General features: G+C 31.8%; 1 protein-coding gene across 1 annotated transcript in view; it reads right to left on the reverse strand.

Moving 5' to 3' along the window:
• ctnnd2a (catenin (cadherin-associated protein), delta 2a) overlaps nt 1-19,507 on the reverse strand; it is a 452,260-nt gene that overhangs the window by 49,368 nt on the left and 383,385 nt on the right. Inside the window, exons 13-14 of the mRNA XM_073830570.1 lie at nt 10,045-10,162; nt 2,583-2,768 (exon numbers count right to left, since the gene is read on the reverse strand). Of these exons, the coding sequence (XP_073686671.1) occupies nt 2,583-2,768; nt 10,045-10,162 (304 nt within the window). The remainder of the gene's footprint in view (nt 1-2,582; nt 2,769-10,044; nt 10,163-19,507) is intronic.

Raw genomic sequence — 19,507 nt, forward strand, 5'->3', positions numbered from 1 at the left:
TGTGTAGGTGGTGAGCGTTACGTTTGCAGAGGAAGTAATTGATAAAAGGGCGGCGTGTAAATCTGTTATTTGCGGAACGCATTGAAAGCTAAATTGGGATTATTTTGAGGCAACCAGGGGTGTAAATGGAAAACGAATATGCTGATTGGGTTATTAATGTTTTGATATGAGAAACCTTATTTACGATGGGGTGCACAATGAAATGCAGATATAATATAATATAACAATTTTTGTGTATATAATTATATTATATATATCTAAAACGATTTATAATTTAATAAATATTTATATTGTATTAAATAATATTGCATATAATAATGCAATAAAATAATGCAATTTGCAATATTAAACTAATATATTATATAATATCTAAAGATTTTATGCAAATATTTTACATTTTTTGTATATAATTTGAATCTTATATTAGAATCTATACTAAAATTTATCTAAAATAATTCAATGTTATATACTGTCTTAAATTACATAATAATAGTTTGTAATATCAAACTTATATAATATAATACAATATATAAAGATATGCAAAAAAATCTACATTTATGTGTATATAATTTTAATTTTATATTTTAATCTATAATCTTATAAATTAATTAAACTATAAATTATAAATATTAAACTAATATATAATATATAATGTAATTATAATCTCATAATCTAAAATACAATTTATTATAAAATAATTGAATGTAATATTCATACTGTATTAAATTATATTGCAAAATAATGCAATTTGCAATATTAAACTAATATGTAATATAATTTAATATAATATATAGAGATTATATTATGCAAATATTTATTGTACATTTTTGTTCATATAATATATTATAATATTAAATTCTAATTTAAATCCAATCTAATTTAAAATAATTTCATATAATATTTATATTATATTGCCTAATATGTACTAATATGTACTAATATGTAATAATATAATATAATATAATATAATATAATACAGATTATATTATGCAAATATTTCTTCTACATTTTTGTTTTTGTTAATATTTTATAATCTTAAATTATATTATAATTTTATCATTTATAATCATCTCATATCTTATGCAGTATTTATGCTGTATTATATTATATTGCATATTAATGCAATTTGCAATATGAAAAAATTATAATATAATACATAAAGATTATATATGCAAATATTTCTTCTTTTGTTTATATAATATATTATTATAATAAAATCTAATATAAAATAATTCAATATTTAATATTCATACTGTATTAAATTATACTGTTTAATAATTAGTGATATTAAACTAAATAATATAATAGAATATATAAATTTTCTACATTTTTATTGTGCATATATTGGAATCTTATATTATACTTTTTTTCTAATCTAATAGTTCAATATGTAATATTCATATTGTATATATTGCCTAACAATGCAATTTGCAATATTAAACTAATATATAATATAATATAATATAATATAATATAATCCATAAATGAATCAAATTTAAAATAATTAAATATGTATATGTATTTAAGTAAATATGTCATAATTTAAACTGTACTGCATAATAATGCAATATACAAATGTAAATAACAATATAATATAATATAATATAATAAATATAATGCAGGATAACACAAAAAATGGAGACGTTTTTTTAAAAAACAGATCTAATTTATTGCATCATATATATGTGACCCTGGACCACAAAACCAGTCATAAAGTTAAATTTTACAAAACAGAGTTGTATACATCATATGAAAGCTCAATAGTTAAGCTTTCTATTGATATATGGTTTGTTAGGATAGGAAAATATTTTGCCGAGATACATCTGTTTGAATATCTGGAATCTGAGGGGGCAAAAAAATCAAAATACTGAGAAAATCACCTTTAAAGTTGTCCAAATTAAGTTCTAAACAATGCATATTACTAATCAAAAATTACATTTTGATATATTTATAGTAGGAATTTTACAAAAAATCTTCATGGCACATGATCTTTATTTAATTTCCTAATGATTTTTGGCATAAAAGAAAAATCAATAATTTTGACCCATACAATGTATTTTTGGCTATTGCTACAAATATACCCCAGCGACTTAAGAGTCACATATATATATATTAGTGGTGGGCATAGATTAATTTTTCGTCTGATAAGAGTCTCACGTTAACGCAGCATGTTAACGCCGATAACGGCCCACCACTAATATATATATATATATATATATATATATATATATATATATATATATATATATATATACACACACACACACACACACACACACACATATATATATACACACTACTAAATTGTCTTTAACGGGGACGTGTGCCCAAACCTTTGACTAGTAGTGTATATATACAGTATATACACACACACACACACACACACACACACAAATTACCACCAGGTATCCAGTATTAACAAAGGAAATAAGGTACAATTTGATTTCCTGTTGAATTTAAATAGCCTTTTTCACTATACTCTGGACTATGACTTTTAAGTGAAGCATGTTAGAGCCATTGTCAGCAGGTGAGGGTCAAATCACAGCTACTAACACCAGTAAATCCTGCTTTGGATGGCCTACCTGGTCCTGGGACTTCTTCTTCTTTTTCTTCTTTCCCCAGCAGCCCGAGGTCTCTCCGTCCTTCCCGCTGGCATCGCTACACAGGAGGCCGTCCAGCTCGTCCGTCCCCATCTGCTGTCCCTGAGACGTTTCAGCTGCAAGCCGATACGAGAGGTTCCTCAAAATGCATACACAGTTTTCTATGGTCTGCCAGAGGAAAAGAGAGAGAGAGACAGATATTGGGCAGGTATTAGTCTAGCACCGCTGAGCTCTTGATAGAGCCCATCTGGCCAGAGGGGCCAAACTTCATCTGTCCAACTCATGCTGATTCTGAGACGAGAGAACACACATTTGTTCAAACACACACAACGTACACACTGAGGAAAGTATTCAGAATAAGTATTCAGAAAAAAACATTCATTAGAGAAAGCGTCTCAAACGACTGGCTTGCAAGATTTCATTTCATTTTGGTTAAAAAAGAAATTCAACCCTTAAGATTTAGTAGTTTATCCTGAAATTGGGCCTGCAAATCAGTTTTTATTTTTTGCATTATGGTCTGGCCTTTAATGTTATCCAGTTCTCTAGAGGACTGTTGAAGTAAAAAATAAAGTAAAATAAAATAAAACATATTTATTTATGAAAAAACAACAACATTTTGAAGTGCCAAATAAGTATAACTGAAAGGCATTTTATATATATATATATATATATATATATATATATATATATATATACTGTATGTGTATGTTATAAGACAAAATATTCAAATAGTAAAATAAAATAAATATTTGCATTTAAGTTTTGTGTATATATTAAACTTTAATATTATAAGAAAAATAAAATATTTAAATAAAACAAATTAAATTAAAAAGATAAAAAGAAAATGAAAATATTTTATTAAAAATAAAATAAAAATAATATTTTACATTTTTAAGCATTTATTATAATGTAATATTAAAAGATAAAATAAAATAGTCAAATAATAAAAGGAAATAAAAATGAGCTTTTACATTTTTGTGCATATATTATAATCTAATATTATAAGATAAAATATTCAAATAATTAAAATAAAATAGCTAGCCTTTACATTTAGTGTATATGTTATAATTTAATACTATAAGAAAAAATATATTCAAATAATAAAATAAATTAAAATAAAAATGAGCTTTAACATTTTGTTAAAAAATAAGAATTTAAACAAAAATAAAACATTCAAATAGTAAAATGTCTAAAATAAACAAAATAAAATAAAATAAAATAAATAATAAAAAATTGACAAAAGACCAAATAAAATATTTAAATAATATTTTAAAATATAATAAAATAGTACAATAAAATAAATAAGCAAAATAATACAATAACATTACATTTTTGTGCATATATTATAATATTATATGATAAAATAGTAAAATAAAATAACTAAACTAAATTAAATAAAATAAATAAAATAAAATAAACATTTTGTGTATATATTATTATCTAACATTATAAGACAAAATATTCAAATAATAAAATAAAAAAATTCACATTTTTGTGCATATATTATAATACTTTCACATTTTTGTGCATATATTATAATATAATAAGATAAAATAAAATTCAAATTTGCTTTTACATTTGTGTATATATTATAATCTAATATTATAAGAATAAAACAAAATAAATTAAATGAAAAAAAAGTTCAAATAAAAATACAATAAAATAAAATAAAAACTAGCTTTTACATTTTGTGTATACATTATAATCTAATAATATATTATAGGAAAAAAAAATCAATATTCAAATAATAAAATAAAATAAAATAAAATAAAAATCTCAAATTTGTAAATGTTAAAACACATGTATTTACTTCAAACAATTAGGTGATTTAAAATTCCTCCATTAGAGACAGACAGACTGTCTAGGGCCTGTCAAAGACAACGAGGTTACATCCTACAGTGTTCTAGCTTTCTTCTATTTCACTCTTATATTATCCTCTCTCCATGTCTCTCTTTCAGCTCGTCTAACTTTCCTCTGTCTCCGTCTTTCTCTGAATGTTGGCTGGGAGTGTAGGCTGCATTGGCACTAAGTATATGAAAGTACTTAATTATATGTCTGACACGGTCTCCCATTTAAATGTGATTAAAGGATATACTCGCAGATGGGGAAAAATGACCAGCCAAATCCATCGGCTCACACTCCATTTAACAGGGTATTACAAGGAGACACAGCAGAGCAGGCACAATGCTTGACAGTAGAAAATAGAAAATAAACGCTCGCAAAATGATGATGAAAAACGAGCGCTTTTCTCAATCTCCATGTTTTGCTTTTTTCCCCATTATGGGACGACGAGGACCATGCCCTGCACAAACAAAAATAATGACTGTAATCAGAGAAACGCTCAGAGAATTATGCACCGGCATTTCAGACGTACAGAAACATATTGACTTCTCTGTGGCAGAAACAGCCGACCTCGCTTTCTCCACGCTTTTTGAGGAAAACCAAACAAGGTCTGCTGAAAGTATGCAACATAATGTTGAAATTTAGGCCAACATCATCTCTCTTACTGGCAGCAATTTACAAGGTCTCCATTTAAAATGTTGAAGTCAACAGGAGAGAGCTTGACCAACCACAGGTTAACGGCACATTAAGACCATGGGCGGTGTACTTTCAGCAATTACAGCTCTGCTGGGCCAACACCTGGCGAAAACAGCTCTGCGCAAATCACCACACATAAAGAAATTGGAGTGATTAGAGTGATTGGCCTTTTTCCAAGCCAGCGTGATGGCTAAAATGGCCACTGTTGCTTTTTTGAGCGTTTGTAATGTGTTAAAGCACACTGATGGATGAAAAAGAGTGCTTAGTGCTCTAAAAGGAGCTAAATGGACCTGTATAGCAAAGAAGAAAAGGTGTAACCATAGGCTGGAGGTGCACTTACAGAATTAATATTTTTACATTTAGAGGAAAATCAAAAGGTCGCGGTAAAATGGGGACAAATGGCACAGTGGCAAAGCCCACTAGACATGCTTCACAAGCATATTGGATTGCTTTTACCTCTCAAGTGCTTCACTATGCATGACGGCTGCCCTTTTGCTCCGATCTGTATTTTTAGAGCAATGGTATGCAACGAGAATATCAGATTTTTAGTGACATGCATTAAAGCCAAGTGTACTTTCTTTATTTTGCAGAACACAAAAGAAGATTGTTTAAAAAATGACTTAATGTTTATGACTCAATGTTAATCAGGGCTCCAGATCATTTTTTCTGTCGGTGTGACAAAATTTTGTGAGTGGTCACAATGGTTCAACTCATAAGCACTGCTATTTCTGTTGCATATGTGACCCTGCACCACAAAACCAGTTTTATGTATCATGGATATAGTTGTAGCAATAGCGAACAATACATTGTATGGGTCAAAATTATTGTTAGGATATTAAGTGCAGAGTTTTAGTGCCACGTTAAAATAAAAATCTAAGGTTACGAGATTAAAGTCTAAATATTACAAGAATAAAGTCTAATTATTTTGAGAATAAAGTCAAATATTACGAGAATAAAGTCGAAATATTTTAAAATAAAGTCTAAAAGTTTCGAGAATAAAGTCTAAATATTACAATATAAAGTCTAAATATTTCAAGAATAAAGTTGAAATTCCAAGAATAAAGTCTAATTATTATAAGAATAAAGTTTAAATATTACGAGAATAAAGTCAAAATACTATGAGAATAAAATCAAGATAATATTTCAAGATAAAGTTGAAATTTTTAGAGATTAAAGTCGAAATATTACAAGAATAAAGTTAAAATATTTTAAGAAAAGTTAAAATATTTCAAAAATAAAGAAAAAAGTCAAAAAATAGCGAGAATAAAGCCGAAATATTTCAAGATAAACTCGAAATGTCTCGAGAATAAAGTTAAAATTATGAGAATAAAGTCTAATTATTTTAAGAATAAAGTTTCAAATATTACGACTGTAAAGTTGAAATACTATGAGAATAAAGTCAAAATATTTCAAGATAAAGTCTAAATGTTTCGAGAATAAAGTTGATATACTACAAGAATAAAGTCGAACTATTATGAGAATAAAGTCGAAATACTATGAGAATAAAGTTGAAATATTACAAGAATAAAGTCAAAATATTTTACGAGAATAAAGACAAAATATTGCAACAATAAAGTCGAAATACTACGAGAATAAAGTTGAAATATTTTGAGAATAAAGTCAAAATATTACGAGAATAAAGTTAAAATATTTTGAGAATAAAGTCAAAATATTACGAGAATAAAGTTACAATATTACAAGAATAAAGTCAAAATACTACGAGAATAAAGTTACAATATTACAATAATAAAGTCAAAATACTACGAGAATAAAGTCGAAATATTTAGAGGAATTCTGAGAATAGAAATTGAAATATTACAAGAATAAAGTCAAAATACTACGAGAATAAAGTCAAAATATTTAGAGAAATTCTGAGAACAGAAATTGAAATATTTCAAGAATAAAGTCAAACTACTATGAAAATAAAGTCAAAATATTTTGAGGAATTACAAGAATAAAGTTGAAACATTACGAGAATAAAGTTGAAATATTACCTATCCTAACAAACCATACATCAATGGAAAGCGTATTTATTCAGCTTTCAGATGTATAAATCTCAATTTCAAAAACTGTAACCTTACGACTGGTTTTGTGGCCCAGAGTCACGTATGAGAAGCATCAAACGACAACAATACAAAAGAAAAACTAATCCTTGCTACGCTTGAGATGCGCAGGGCGGACCGTTTATCAGCTCAGACTGCAATGCAAACAAACTTGCAAACAAGCTCAGAACAATGTTTGAATTCACCACAGAATGAAAACGGTTGCTGTGAGATCTAGAGAGAATTATTCAAATCCTGTTTAGAATTCTCTGTTACAAACAGATCAAATAGCTCTGATGTATGTTAGAAAATCAGAAGTAGTAATACTAACTGTAACCGTGGTGTTGTGCCATAAATAGTCAAATGTTATTACATTATTCATTTTAGGGTTTGTCCGACCTTTTGAAAGAGAAATTCAAGCACTTGCCGGGGGTGAAAACTTTTGAACAGAATGGAGATGTGAAATTTTTTCTTATTTTGCCTAAATATATATATATATTTTTTTAAATTTAGTACTGCCTTTTTAGAGGCTACAGAAGAATATTTCCCAGAAGACAAAATAAGTAAAATTTACCCTGATCTTTAAATTCAAAACGTTTTCTACATAAGAAGGAGGAAACTATTTACAATGCAAACTCATTTTTTCAAGCTCTATGCTTAGTTTGCGTATGTGTTTTGAATTTTTTTGCACTAACTATTGCAAGGTGGCAAAACTAATTCGGTCTGTCATTTCATAGTTGAAAAGAAATGAACGGCAACAAAGTACTGACAACAATAGATGCCTGCGCTGACAAGCACTTGTGCGAGGGGTTAAGAGACAGGCAGCACAACTTTAGTTTAAACGAGTACAGAGACACTTTTATTGCTAATAACTTCTGGAGTGGGATGGATGAAGCTTTCTAGTGCGCGTGTGTTTATGGTCTGTACTTGCGCACGCTTAAAATGGAGTATGCTTTGAAAGACTATGTGCTTGGCTGTATGCATACGCGAAGTGTTCATGTGAAAACTGAAGTACACTTCAAATGACCTTTATTGCACATAACTGTCGCAGTATGCATAAAAATGGAAACATTCCTCACATGGATTGACATCCAACAGTAACGATCTTAAAATTTAAAGAGACAGTTTACCCAAAAATATATATAAAAAAACTGTCTTTAATTACTCACCCTGATGTTGTTCCAAATCTGTAAGACCTTTGTTCATCAAGAAACACAAATTAAGATATTTTTGATGAAATCCGAGAGCTTTCTGACCCTGAATAGACCGCAACGCAACTGAAATGTTCAAGGTCTAGAAAGGTAGAAAGAACATCATAAAAATTGTCCTTGTTACATCTGTGGTTTAACCGTTTGGAGAAGCTATGAGAAATAAAAAAAATAAATTTCATTCAACAATTTCTTCTCTTCCCTGTCAGTTGCAAGTTCACAAGAGTACCAGAAAGTCTTTGGATTTCATCAAAAATATCTTAAAGGAGAACTCTGGTGTGATATTGACCTAAAGTGTATTGAATCATGATACCGAGTGTGAACGTACCTTGCATATCTCATCTCGGTTTGTGTCCTGCTGTCCGAAATCTGGGGTCAGTTAGCCGATGCTCACAACAAGTTGTCAATGAGAGCCAATAGGGCATCGAAGAAGCCATGTAAATAAATCACTGTTTTACGCCATTTACGAGGCACAAAGTAGCTCCACACTTCATTGTTAGACTTCCAAGGGCCCTGACATTTAAAACGAGACATTGAGAACTCAGAAAAAGCACCGGTAGTTTATTTACAAGTAGATTTATACAGACATCTTCCACCAGGAACAGACCGGTCGCCGCCATCTTAAATGTAGTCACGATAAGTCGAGTGTCGAGCACGAAGGAAACTACAACCTGATACGTTGATAACGGTTGATAAATTCCTTGGTGCTCGACACTCGACTTATCGTGACTAAGTTCAGGATGGCGGCGACCGGATTTTCTTTTCCAGGTACTGTCTGTATAAATCTTCTTGTAAATAAACTACCGGTGCTTTTTCTGAGTTCTCAATGTCTCGTTTTAAATGTCAGGGCCCTTGGAAGTCTACCAATGAAGCGTGGAGCTACTTTGTGCCTCGTAAATGGCGTAAAACAGTGATTTATTTACATGGCTATTCCGATGCCCTGTTGACTTTCATTGACAACCTGTTGTGAGCATCGGCTAACTGACCCCAGATTTCGGACAGCTGGACACAAACCGAGATGAGATATGCAAGGTACGTTCACACTCGGTATCATGATTCAATACACTTTAGGTCAAAATCACACCGGAGTTCTCCTTTAATTTCTGTTCTGAAGATGAACAAAGGTCTTATGGGTTTGGAACAGAACTGTCTACAATACATACAGCCTATAAAACCCAGAGAGATATTACAAGAAATTCAAGTACACAATTTTTTATTAGACATGTTGTGAATTGGGAAACTGTGAAGAGAGGTGGTTGAGAGTGCACCGCAGGGGAATTCAGACAGCGGGAAGTGTAGGAAAGCTGGAAAGCTTGCAAGTCTGAAAATGACCAGAGGGAAAGCACTGTGCCACGCTCCAGCATCCACACGCTCTGCTCTTCAATTCTCATTAGGACGGATGCATCCCCTCCGCTCTGCTATTAGCACGCTGAGCCTGACGGAGAGCTGCCAGTTAAATCATGATTAAACAACGCCATTTAGAAGAGAAAGCCTTCGCAACCTTCAGAGAGCAGCCAACCACAGAGCTGTTTATTTGTTATGGAGGCTTCCATGAGCTGCTACACACACATATACACACACAGACATAAAAACTTTTACAACAGGTTGCCTTTATGGCTCAGGGAGAGATGGACAGATCCCGGGAGGAAAGCATACCTTGCTATCAATCTCGCTGCTTCCGAGGGAAGTCTGGATGACGAAAAGCAGCGTGTCAGTCAGACCCTCACACTCTCTCATCCTCCGCCGAGCCTCCTCTCCTGCCGAACTCACGTTCCTGGAAGAAAGATGGAGAGAGGGAAGCACAGGTCAGTGATGAGTGCATTAAATCTGGGAGATTCAATCACACGGGTGCAGATTCCCTCTGGGGATGCAACCCGCTTTACGCCGTAGCACTGTGACAAACAAAATGCAAATGCTTCACATTTCACGAGTCACTCAAACAAATCTCTCCGAACCTCTCACCTCTGACATGGATTAATATATGAGTCTTCAGGGAGAGAAACACTGACACCGCTAGATACCTGTTTATTTTAGACAGTATAACAGTGGGAGAGAAAGAATTGGATAGTGGCATCATTTCAACTGGATAATCCAATAAGGATCCTGATTATTTTGTTTATTGAAAAAATCAATCAGGTGTACACTGCTGAATATGGACGAGGACAAACACAAACACAGTGTTCCAACCAAATACAACAGCTGTTAGTTTCCAGCAATTTTACAGTCTATGCTTAAAAGTGAAAACGATGCGCAATTTGACTAATCTCATAAGATTGGCTTATCAGAACATATTTGATGTTTTTAAATTTGATTTGGGGGCCAATGAGATTTCACTGTGGGTGTTGTCACAGGGACGGTCAGAGACGAGCGGATCCATTCGCAGCATTTATTAGATAAGACAAAACAAAACAAACACACAGGGGCAGGCAGAAATCGTAGTCAAAACACAGGCAGAAAGGTCGGGGCTGGCAGCGAGAATCAAACACGGGAGGGAGTCCAGGAATCAAACACAGGAAAACAAACACGGGAAGAAACGCTCAGAAATGCAGCCAGGGCAATACAAGACTTCGCCAAGAAGCTGAGTGTGAGAGTGGCTTAAATGCAGTCCTAGAAATGAGGTGCAGGTGTGAGCGGTAATCAGTGCAGTGAGAAACAAGGAGCAGGTGAATGCAGTGATTAGTGCAGTGGCTTGTGGGGAATGAAGTCCATGATGTGTAGTGCAAGAGTTTATGATGACAGGACGACTCAATTCGTGACAGGTGTAGTGACAGTATATCATTTGCAAGTTAAATATTTTTTATTTTTTGCTCCCATTCAGCATTTTAACTGGTATTCCAAAATGTAATACCAACAGCAGTGATTTTTTAATAATTAATTAATTAAGAATAAATTACTACTTTTATTCAATTATATTTATACTTTTTACAATAAAACTGGAGCATTTTTGTCATATTAACATTTTTTGGCTGGTATTACAAAATTTAATAGGAATAGGATAGCAGTGAATGTTTAATAATTCATTAATTAATTAATAAAAAATAAATTGCTACTTTTTTCAATTATATTTATACTTACTACATTTTTACATCACCAGAAAAAAAAGAATCCTTTAAATTAAAACATTTTTCGCTCCCATTTAGTATTTTAGCTGGTATTCCAAGATTTAATAGCAATAGCAGCGAATTATTAATGAATGAGTTAATAAGAAATTACTACTTTTATTCAATTATATTTATACTTATTACAATAAAATTAGAGCATTTTGTGCTCATATTAAAAATGTTGGCTGGTATTACAAAATGTAATACTAATAGCAGAGCAGTGAATGTTTAATAATTAATTAATTAATTAATTAATTAATACTTTTATTAAATTATATTTATACTTATTACATTTCTACATCTCCAGAAAAAAATAAAATACTTTAAATTAGAGCATTTTTTGCTCCCATTCAGTATTTTAGCTGGCATTCTGAAATTTATTAGCAACAGCTGTAAATTATTAATTACATAATTCATTTATTAATAAGAAAATAACTACATATATTAAGTTGTATTTATACTTTTTACATTTTTACATCACCAATACCAATAAATAAATAAATTCAGAATTGAATAGCAATAGCAGTGAATGTTTAATAATTAATTATTTATTTATTTAATAAGAAAATACCACTGTTATTCAGTTGTATTTATACTTATAAAAATTTTACCTAAAAAAAGAAATCCTTCAAATTAGAGCATTTTTTTGCTCCCATTCAGTATTTTAGCTGGTATTCCAAAATTTAACAGCAATAGTAGTAAATTATTAATTAAGAAATTACTACTTTTATTCAATTGTATTTTTTACTTATAACATTTTTACATCACCAAATATAAATAAATAAATAACTTTAAATTAGAGCATTTTTTTTGCTCCCATTCAGTATTTTAGCAGTAAATAATAGCAATAGCAGTAAATGTTTAATAATTTATTAATTCATTCTTTATTAAAAACAAAAAATCCACTTTTATTCCGTTGTATTTACGTTTATACATTTTTTACATAAAATAAATAAATAAATCCTTCAAATTAGAGCATTTTTGCGCTCATTCAGTATTTTAGCTTGTATTACAGAATATAATTTAATAATTAATTATTTAATAAGAAAAAACTACTTTAATTTAGTAGTTATATTTATACTTACTACATTTTTACACCCCCCCCCCCAAAAAACTAAAAAACTAAAACAACAACAAAAACCCTTTCAATTAAAGCATGTTTTGCCTCACATTCAGTATTTTCACTGGTATTCCAGAGCTAGCAGTTAATTATTTATAATTAATTAATTATTTAATAAGAAATTACTAATTTTATCATATTTATACTTGTAAACAAGCAAATAAACAAAACAAACTCTCCTTAAAATTAGAGCATTTTTTGCTCCCATTCAGTATTTTAGCTGATATTATTCAATTATATTTATAATTTAAGAGTTCAGATGCAAAAGCCTCTAAGTGTCGTTTGAAATTTTCTTCTAAAATTAGCATTTTTATCAAACTCCCGTGTAGGTTCACTAATTTCACTTTAATGTTAATGAATATGTTCTTGTCACAGCCGTCAAAGTGAATTAACTGAACAAAAACATAGGAGCCTGAGAGAAATGCTAATTTTAGAAGAAATTTTCAAACGACACTTAGAGGTTTTTGCATCTGAACTCTTCATTTACTATATTTTTACATCCCCAAAAAAAAAAAAAAAAGTTTTTTTAACTTTCTTTTCGTCAAATAATTGTTAAAAATGTATCAGTTTCACAGAGTATTAAAGTGTGTTCAACACTGATAATAACATGATAATAAAATGTTTCTTAAGCATGAAATCCGCATATTAGAATGATTTCTGAAGGATCATGTGACATTGAAGACTGCTGAAAATCACAGAAATAAATTAGATTGTAAAATATATTGAAATAGAAACAGTGATTTTAAATGGTAATATTGATGTACTACTGGGATCCTGTATTTTTGATCAAATTAAAGTAGACTTGTTGAGCATAAAAGACTACAAAATGTATTGTGTGTTCACGACAAAAACATTTCAGATTTATTGCTTGTCGTGCCTGGTTAGGATTGGCTGTAATGCATTCAATGTCTCTGTGCAAATGAGACAACAGCAGGCATTAAAACTCCATCCACATGTCTAATAGACACAATAATAGCAAATCATAGTTTTATGAAAGGCTCATTTCCACATTGTATCAATGTACTGAAAACGGTTTGATCTTGGCTAAAAACTCCCTTGTGGGTCAGACTGAAAGAATATGACACACTATATGAAACTGCCTTTGGGAAAACAGCCCACTCGTAATAAAAAAAAAATCACTCACATCAACTGTAATGGGAAACAGGATACATTACTCCGCAGAAGATTTACATTTCTATACTCACCAGAACTGAATCAATTGCTATGTATCATTTATTAGAACTGCCTTGCTTCCTCCTTTATAATACATGAATATACCTGAAACGGCATTGGAAATACATAATTTAGCCTGCATATGGAGCGTTTGAATTACAAACTTATCTATTTAGTTCCTTTATGGCCCTGCTTTATTATACTGTTAAATATTCAACATGCCTGACAGCACCAGCTTTGGAATTTAAGACCTGTAAGTGTTACATCCAATTTTGTTAAGCAAGTTTTCATCAAAAAGTCACGCGAGGAGCCACGGCTTACAGAAACACTCATGTCACAACAGACATGTTTCATTTGAATGAAGACATTACTATTTCATTACAACAGACACCCCGAGGAATGAGTCACGTGCTAAACCATTGGACGTTTATGAGGTTAGGCAATGGAAACCTGAATGTGATAGAACATCAGAAAATCTTTAATATGAATTATAGCCTAGGCAGACAAAGTCATAACTCTTATGGTACCTTCCTGTAGAAGCCAAGGTCTATCTCTCTTTGATTGGGTGGCTTGGGGGGTGTGAGCGTATTGATATCCATTCTTTATTTTTTCGCTTGTGTATTGCAATCTAGGCAATTAATGACAGTTATTAATGTGCTTGTGTGAGAACAAACACACTAATTAGTCATGTCGCCCTTTTTTTATGATCCACCGCAAATGGTAGATGGAGGGAAAAACAAGTGGTGGCTGGTGTGGATCAAATCAGGATGAGCGGAGAAAAAATGACAGTTGAAACCCATCATTTCAACCAGAGACCAAGTCAAAAGTTTACATACACCTTGCAGAATCTGCAAAATGTTAATTATTTTACTAAAATAAGAGGGATCATACAAAATGCATGTTATTTTTTATTTATTACAAACCTGAATAAGATATTTCAGATAAAAGATGTTTACATATAGTTCACAAGAGAAAATAATAGTTGAATTCATAAAAAATGACCCTGTTTACATACACTTGATTCTTAATACTGTGTTGGTACCTGAATGATCCAAAGCTGTGTTTTTGGTTTAGTGATAGTTGTTCATGAGTCCCTTGTTTGTCCTAAACAGTTAAACTGCCAGCTGTTCTTCAGAAAAATCCTTCACATCTCACAAATTCTTTGGATTTTCTAGACAAGTAAAATTTATTTTCTTGTTTTCAGAAAAAACAAGTCGAAATTAAGTGCGTTTTTGCTTGAAACAAGCAAAATAATCTGCCAATGGGGTAAGAAAAATAATCTTGTTTTCTTTTTGAAATAAGATTTTTTTTGATTACCCCATTGGCAGATTATCTTGCTTGTTCTAAGCAAAACTCATTTAATTTTGACTTGTTTTTTTTCTGAAAACATGAAAATAATTTTTACTTGTCTAGAAAATCCTTCTTGAAGTTTTAGATATTTTGGCTGGAAACAAGACAAAAAAAATCGAAGTAAGAAAAGCATTTTTTGCAGTGTACTAAATGAAAAAAAAAGAAAGAATATATTTAGGCAAAATAAGAAAAATGTACATTCTTCATTCTGTTCAAAAGTTTTCACCCCCGGTTCTTAATGCGTCGTTTTTCCTTCTGTAGCATCAGTGAGCGTTTGAACCTTCTGTAATAGTTAAATATGAATCCCTCAGTTGTCCTCAGTGTGAAAAGATGGATCTCAAAATCATACAGTCATTGTTGGAAAGGGTTCAAATACACAAAAATGCTGAAAAACCAAAGAATTTGAGGGACCTGAAGGACAGCAGGCAGTTTAACTGTTCAGGACAAACAAGGGACTCATGAACATCTATCACTAAACAACAACAACAACAACAACAAAAAAAAAAAAACCCCACAGCTGTGGATTATTGAGGTAACAACACAGTACTAAGAATCAAGTATATGTAAACTTTTGAACGTGATAATTTTTATAAATTCAACTATTATTTTCTCTTCTCTTTAAATGTTTTTTTAGGACTGGCATATATACTCTGTCTCTTCCAAAGAAAATAGAGAAACTTTTCTCATTCCTGCATCATCCTCTCTTGTGCACTGGATGAAAACTTCACACAAAGTAATTTTTGCCCCGTCCACTGTTCTGCAGTGATATCATCAATAATTCATGAAGTTTGTGCCAATTTGTTTCGGTCACAGAGGCATGTGCGCATGCAATTGTGTGGTTCACTTCCCGCGTTTATAAATGAGTGTAAGCCATCAAAATGATCTATCGAGATGTTCCCCGTGACATTAGCAGAGGGTCCGGCTTTCAATTTAAAATGAGTATAAACGGACTTTATTTTGAAATATTAGGGAGCTTGTTTCACAGACTGCTCTGTGGCAGAGATGAATTTTAAATAACTAGAAATAAATTGGAAATCTGACCAAAAGCACAGCAGCTGTGTTTTCTGACATCTGGTTTGGGTAGTCTTAGTCTCTTGGTTATGAATAGTAATGTCTCATCATTTATGTCTCCCGCATAACTGTTTTATTGCATAAAGGGGGAGGCAGGCGTTGGGAGCCCAGAGCTCTTCTCTCAGCCTGATGTGCATTAGCATAACCTTTGATTAACTATTTTCCCATATGGCCCTTGCAGTGCTTGGATGTTTAATTTCCCACACAAAGGGCTGCATTGAGCCTTCTATTAAGTGAGAACAACACCGATTCATGCCAAGAACTCAGCTCGGATATCCATGTGTAAAGCGCTTTACCTCTTATTGACCTGAGTGGAGTATCAGTTGTTACCTTTTTTTTCAGGATTGTTGATGAATAAAAAGTTAAAAAGAACAGCACTGATTCGAAATATAAATCTTTTCTATCACTTTTTTATCAATTTAACACATCCTCGCTGAAAAAAAGTATTAATTTCTTTCAAAGAAAGAAAAAAATATACTGATCCCAAACTTTAAACGGTCAAGTATAGTGTATAAGATTTGTATTTTAAAAAAATGCTGTTCTTTTTAACGTTTTATTCATCAAATAATCCTGTAAAAAGAATCAGAGGTTTAAACAAATACTAAGCAGAACTGTTTCCAACATTGATAATAAATCAGCATATTAGTATGATTTCTGAGTAGACTGGAGTAATGATGCTGAAAATTCAGCTTTGCATCACATGAATAAATTCTATTTTAAAGTATGTTAAGATAGAAAACCACTATATTAAATTGCAATACTATTTCACAATATTACTGTTTTTTCTTTAATCGTACTGATCCCAAACTTAAAAATACAATGCTATTATTTATATTTTCATTTTTCTTACTTATACTTTTTATATGAATTTTCTGCATTTTCAAACCTAAAATCATCATTTATAAATATCTAAAATAATCTAAGATAACCAGATTTTAGATTTAGGTTGAGGTCAAAAGTTTACATCACCATTTCAGAATCTGCAAAATGTTAGTTATTTTACCAAAATTAGAGGAAACATGCAAAATGCATTTTATTGTTTACTTAGTATTGACCTGAATAAAAATGACCCCATTCAAAAGTTTACATCCTCTTGTTTCTTAATACTGTGTTGTTACCTGAATGATCAACAGCTGTTTGTTTTTTTTTGTTTTGTTTAGTGATAGTTGTTCATGAGTCCGTTGTTCGTCCTGAACAGTTAAACTGCCCGCTGTTTTTCAGAAAAATTCTTTAGCTCCCACAAGTTCTTTGGTTTTCCAGTATTTTTGTGTATTTGAGCTCTTTCTAACAATGACTGTATGTTTTTGAGATCAATCTTTTCACACTGAGGACAACTGAGGGACTCATATGCAACTATTACAGAAGATTCAGATTCAAATGCTCACCGATGCTCCAGAAGGAAAAAACATGCATTAAGAGCTGGGGGGTGAAAACTTTTGAACAGAATGGAGATGTGTACATTTTTCTTATTTTGGCTAAATATCATATTTTTTCCTTTAGTACTGCCCTTTAAAGGCCACAGAAGACAAAATAAGTAACATTTAACCTGAAAGTTTTCATCCCCTGGCTCTTGTTGCTTAGTTTTTCCTTTTGAAGCATCAGTGAGCGTTTGAACCTTCTGTAATAGTTGCATATGAGTCCCTCAGTTGTCCTCAGTGTGAAAAGATGGATCTCAAAATCATACAGTCATTGTTGGAAAGGGCTCAAATAGACAAAAATCCTGGAAAAGCAAAGAATTTGTGAGACCTGAAGAATTTTTAAGAAGAACAGCGGGCAGTTTAACTGTTCAGGACAAACAAGAAACTCATGAACAATCACATATTGATCACTAGACAAAACAAACAAACAAACAAACACAAAAAAACTGCTGTGGATCATTCAGATAACAACATTTAGCAAAGTCTGAAAGGGCATGTAAATGTTGGACCTTTAGAATCTTTAATTTAGAATTTTAGAATAAAAATAACTAAGCAGGTGAATCCTCCAGTAGTGAATTACAACAACATTCCAGATCTAGGAATCATTCTGGGTTATTAACCAGTCAAACGAGTCCCATTAACAGCACAAAGGGAACATTCATGCGAAGAGAAGAGACCTGATGGTTTGAGTTCCTCCATAAACATAGACCATGAACATCTACTCCCTCGTCTGCCTGCACCAGCACTAATTAGCATTCCACTTCCCCTTGGCCTCCTTCTCCTATTTTCTCTTGGCTCACAGCAGCTTTTTGTGAATGCATCAAACTCATCCCAGCCTGTAGGAAAGGGCGTCCTGAGCCCTGTAATTGAGACCGAGCTCAGAGAGATGATTCACTTGTGATGGTGAGTGATGGATGTGACTGAGGGTGGGTCTGCTCGCAGCCTGGCAGGAACGTAGATGATGCATCATGCGGGCCGAGAGGAGAAAAAGAGAAATTGTTTCATTACTTTTCAAGGTGTGTCATGCTGGACTGATATCAGAGAGGGGGAGAGGGAGGACGGCAATTAGAGGGTGGCAGCGGCTTGATTTATCAGAGCAGCGTTTTGATGGAGTATTCCAAAATGATGAAATTATTTAATAAATCCCCTTCGGATGATGCTGCGCAGGGTAATCTAATGCTGACGGGGCAGAAGTGCAAAGTGGCTGATATTGTCCATAAAGCATTTCGGTGTGAATATTCGGCTGCTGGAGAACAGCTATACGCCTACAGATAAGCATTAAAAGAGCGCTGCACCGGTGTGAGTGGAGTGAGCATGTGTAAGAAAAACAGACTGAGATAATGGAGCATTACACTACTCTCAATACATGAAATCATGGCACTACAAAAAACATTACATAAATACACAATGACCTTTTTTTGCATAATAAAATACGAAATAATAAAAAATAAATAATGAAAACATAACAATAAATAATAAAATCTAGTAATTAATAAATAAATTTACATTATGTACTGCGGTAAATGATATATTATGTCATACATGTATGCTATGTATACACAAATGTATATTATGTAATCACAAACTTTTATTCTGGATGCGATTAATCGCGATGAATCGATTTGACAGCACTAATTATTAGCTAAGCCTGTTCAATTTCTGAAGCCAGGAGTCACTGAAGTCTGTCTCAAATAAAGCTACAATAATTACAGGAAGGCCTATTAATGTATACAACTCTCTGGCTGAGAATCACACAAACAACTTTGTTGTCATCACTCCCCTGCTGCTTAATCAATACACCAGCTTTTACTACTGAAAAGCTACATTACTTAAGTGCGACAGTGCTGCCCAACTGCTGAGAAATACAGTTTAACTAGTGCTATTTG

Source organism: Garra rufa, chromosome 24 (assembly GCF_049309525.1).
Source record: "Garra rufa chromosome 24, GarRuf1.0, whole genome shotgun sequence".
Taxonomy (NCBI): domain Eukaryota; kingdom Metazoa; phylum Chordata; class Actinopteri; order Cypriniformes; family Cyprinidae; genus Garra; species Garra rufa.